Raw genomic sequence first — 2,719 nt, 5'->3', positions numbered from 1 at the left:
TAGGCCGAAATATGGTATTCTGAAATCCGAAATTATTCAAAATGTCACTTTTCACGATTCACAAGTGCATAAAAAAGTCCAGCAAATTTCAAACGGCCATATCTCAAAAACGACATGGAGTATGACTTTCAAATTTTGCATGTGTTCATATGAGCAACATATCATCATTCTGACCAAATTTAATTAAAATCTGAGGGGGTCACCTGGGGATTTGTTCTGAAACTGGTTGATTTGACATGGAATCACCCACATAGGAATTTCACACAACCCCGATTTTACGTACGAATGATTTTTACGAACACCTTTGGGCCCGTCCCGTACGTAAATGAGGGTTCTACTGTAATTACAAAACTGTTACATGCGTGCGTAAAACCTGGCCACCTCCCGGCAAATGTGGGGCATCGTTTTAGTACATCCCAGGCTAAGTCCCCACTACCTACCACCAGGAAATATTTTATGGTTCTGGTAAAATCCCAGTGGCTGATTAAAGGTGGCCAATCTGATCTAAATTTCCAGTTCATCTTGTCAACCCTGAAAATCAAGCATCGGGCAGCATGCGTGCCAATCAGAACACAGTAAAGTGTGTTAAAGGTTAACCTTGTGGCAAGTGTTAAAAAGCTGTAAGCGACAGTGAGTAAAAAAACAAAAATGCGGTCCAGCATGACAAGCCTTAATTTGGCACGGTAATGATTAGTAGTGGTAGTGACGCGGTTTTAAAACATGATCGATCTATATTGTTTATTAGTAAATTGCAACATTGCTCACATGTTGAAAGCTGGTAAACTATTTCAATGTTGCTTATGCATTGTTTATCAGTCCGACGATCCAGCCTATGATCATTGCAAAGCTAATTAAAATAAGTGACCTTCATAGTGGTTCGTAGCTAGATTACGAGTGGTTACGTCTGCACGTAACCACACCATACAAAGCGATAATTCATGGCTATACTGACACACTGTTGTCGTCTGTAGTTAACTCAGTAAGAGCGAGTTTTTCCAGTGGAGCTGCATGATGGTACTTTACCATCAGGTAGGGGGCACCAGTTTAAAAATCAAATAAAGTTACAAACTCAAACAAATGCTTGAACATGCGTCACAGAGACGCAGCATGCGTTTGATACGAATGCCTTTTAGTCTTTTGGTGGACACCCTCTCGATCGTGTTAGTACTTTTCGAGATACATGCTAGTTATACTGCTTAGTTTGATCATTTTAAAAATCTTTCTATAACTATAACTTATTTTTTCTCTTCAGTTGAGAGCTGATGTTGTACCAAAAACAGCTGGTAAGTGTAATTCAAATTCTGTAGCCAAAATACTAAATGCTACTGTTCATTTAAGAACGCAAAGTCCCAGCTTTTGACTGCACCCGTGCCCGAACATCGTTCCTCTTTTTTTTTTTGTAATTAAATTGTAATCTGTACAGTAATAGGCATGACACTAACTAGATGATGATGACTGCGATTAAGACAAACAAAAGGTCTCTATGTCCATGATTTTGTGTTCTTAAGACTGTTTAATATTTTGATGCTTTAATTTTGTTGCAGAAAACTTTCGTGCTCTGTGCACTGGAGAGAAGGGGTTTGGCTACAAAGGAAGCTCTTTCCACAGAGTTATTCAAGACTTCATGTGTCAAGGAGGAGATTTCACCCGTGGAAATGGAACTGGTGGTAAAAGCATTTATGGAGAAAAATTTGCAGATGAAAACTTCAGTCTAAAACACACTGGGCCAGGTAAGTCATTGTTAAAATCATGGAGGAATTAGCTTAGGAGGAGATACAACCAGCAAAGATCAAAGGTGCAGACCTCTTTGCCACAATCGCAAATATCTTACTATTACGTAACATACTTGACAGCTAGATAAGCTGAAATCGGCAATCACGCATGCGCCAGTGGGTCTTACAAACAAACCACTAGCAAAGCTTAGCAACGTACCGCGAGAGAGATCGAGATGTAAATACATATGGATAAATAACTCGATTTCTATGAAATAGAAGATGAGTTGAACCATGAAATTTCCAAGGAATTGGAGCCGGCATACAAACTAGCAGACCAAGAAAATGGTGATGTTTTTAAGTGACATGTAATTTGTGTATTTTATGAGTATGGAAGCAGGGTAAGTGTATTATAAATTAGGCCTTTAGAGCCTAGGCTAGGCCCACCACACACGTCACCGGCAGGCCTAGTCCATATTTAAAATACAGAATATATTATTAATAACTATGTAGGTCTAGCCTAGGTTTGTATTTTATATGTATGCAGGCTACATTTTTATGCACTTTTGTTTTTATTTATTATACTTCCTCAAAATCTATTAATATCATATTCATATTTATCATCATGTCATATCATATTTATTCATTTATTAGTTCCTATGCAATAGGAACTATTGTAATCACTCTGTCACATTTCTTTTGTTTTTTATTGTGTGTAGTATGTGTGTGCGTATGTGTGTAGACATTTATGCAAATGCGCATGCGTCAAAGAAAAGTTTTCCGACATTTTGTTTTACATCGTGATGCGAAGTTCGATGTGGATTTTCTGCAGAGTTCAGTCAGGGCTCACGCTAACCGATCGGAAAGTCGGCATGCATGAAACTATTTTGGTTTTACGGCAAAAAAATCAACTGCTGTGGCATAGGTATTTTGAAGAAGGCCTAAAATAAAACAAAAAGGTTTTAATACTTGCTAAAATACATCGTTTTTTCATTTAGATCTCCATT

The 2,719-nt window shown here is 37.9% G+C and overlaps 1 protein-coding gene across 1 annotated transcript in view; it reads left to right on the top strand.

Annotated features, from left to right (window-relative positions):
• Positions 1–2,719, top strand: part of LOC117119022 (peptidyl-prolyl cis-trans isomerase) — a 20,565-nt gene that overhangs the window by 11,940 nt on the left and 5,906 nt on the right. The window contains exons 2-3 of the mRNA XM_033263815.1: positions 1,253–1,283; positions 1,545–1,730. Of these exons, the coding sequence (XP_033119706.1) occupies positions 1,253–1,283; positions 1,545–1,730 (217 nt within the window). The remainder of the gene's footprint in view (positions 1–1,252; positions 1,284–1,544; positions 1,731–2,719) is intronic.

This window comes from Anneissia japonica, unplaced genomic scaffold (genome assembly GCF_011630105.1).
Source record: "Anneissia japonica isolate Jap-2015-1 unplaced genomic scaffold, ASM1163010v1 scaffold1826_len1998817_cov189, whole genome shotgun sequence".
Taxonomy (NCBI): Eukaryota; Metazoa; Echinodermata; class Crinoidea; order Comatulida; family Comatulidae; genus Anneissia; species Anneissia japonica.
Note: the sequence above shows the minus strand (reverse complement) of the source record. Positions and strands in the feature narration are given on the sequence as shown.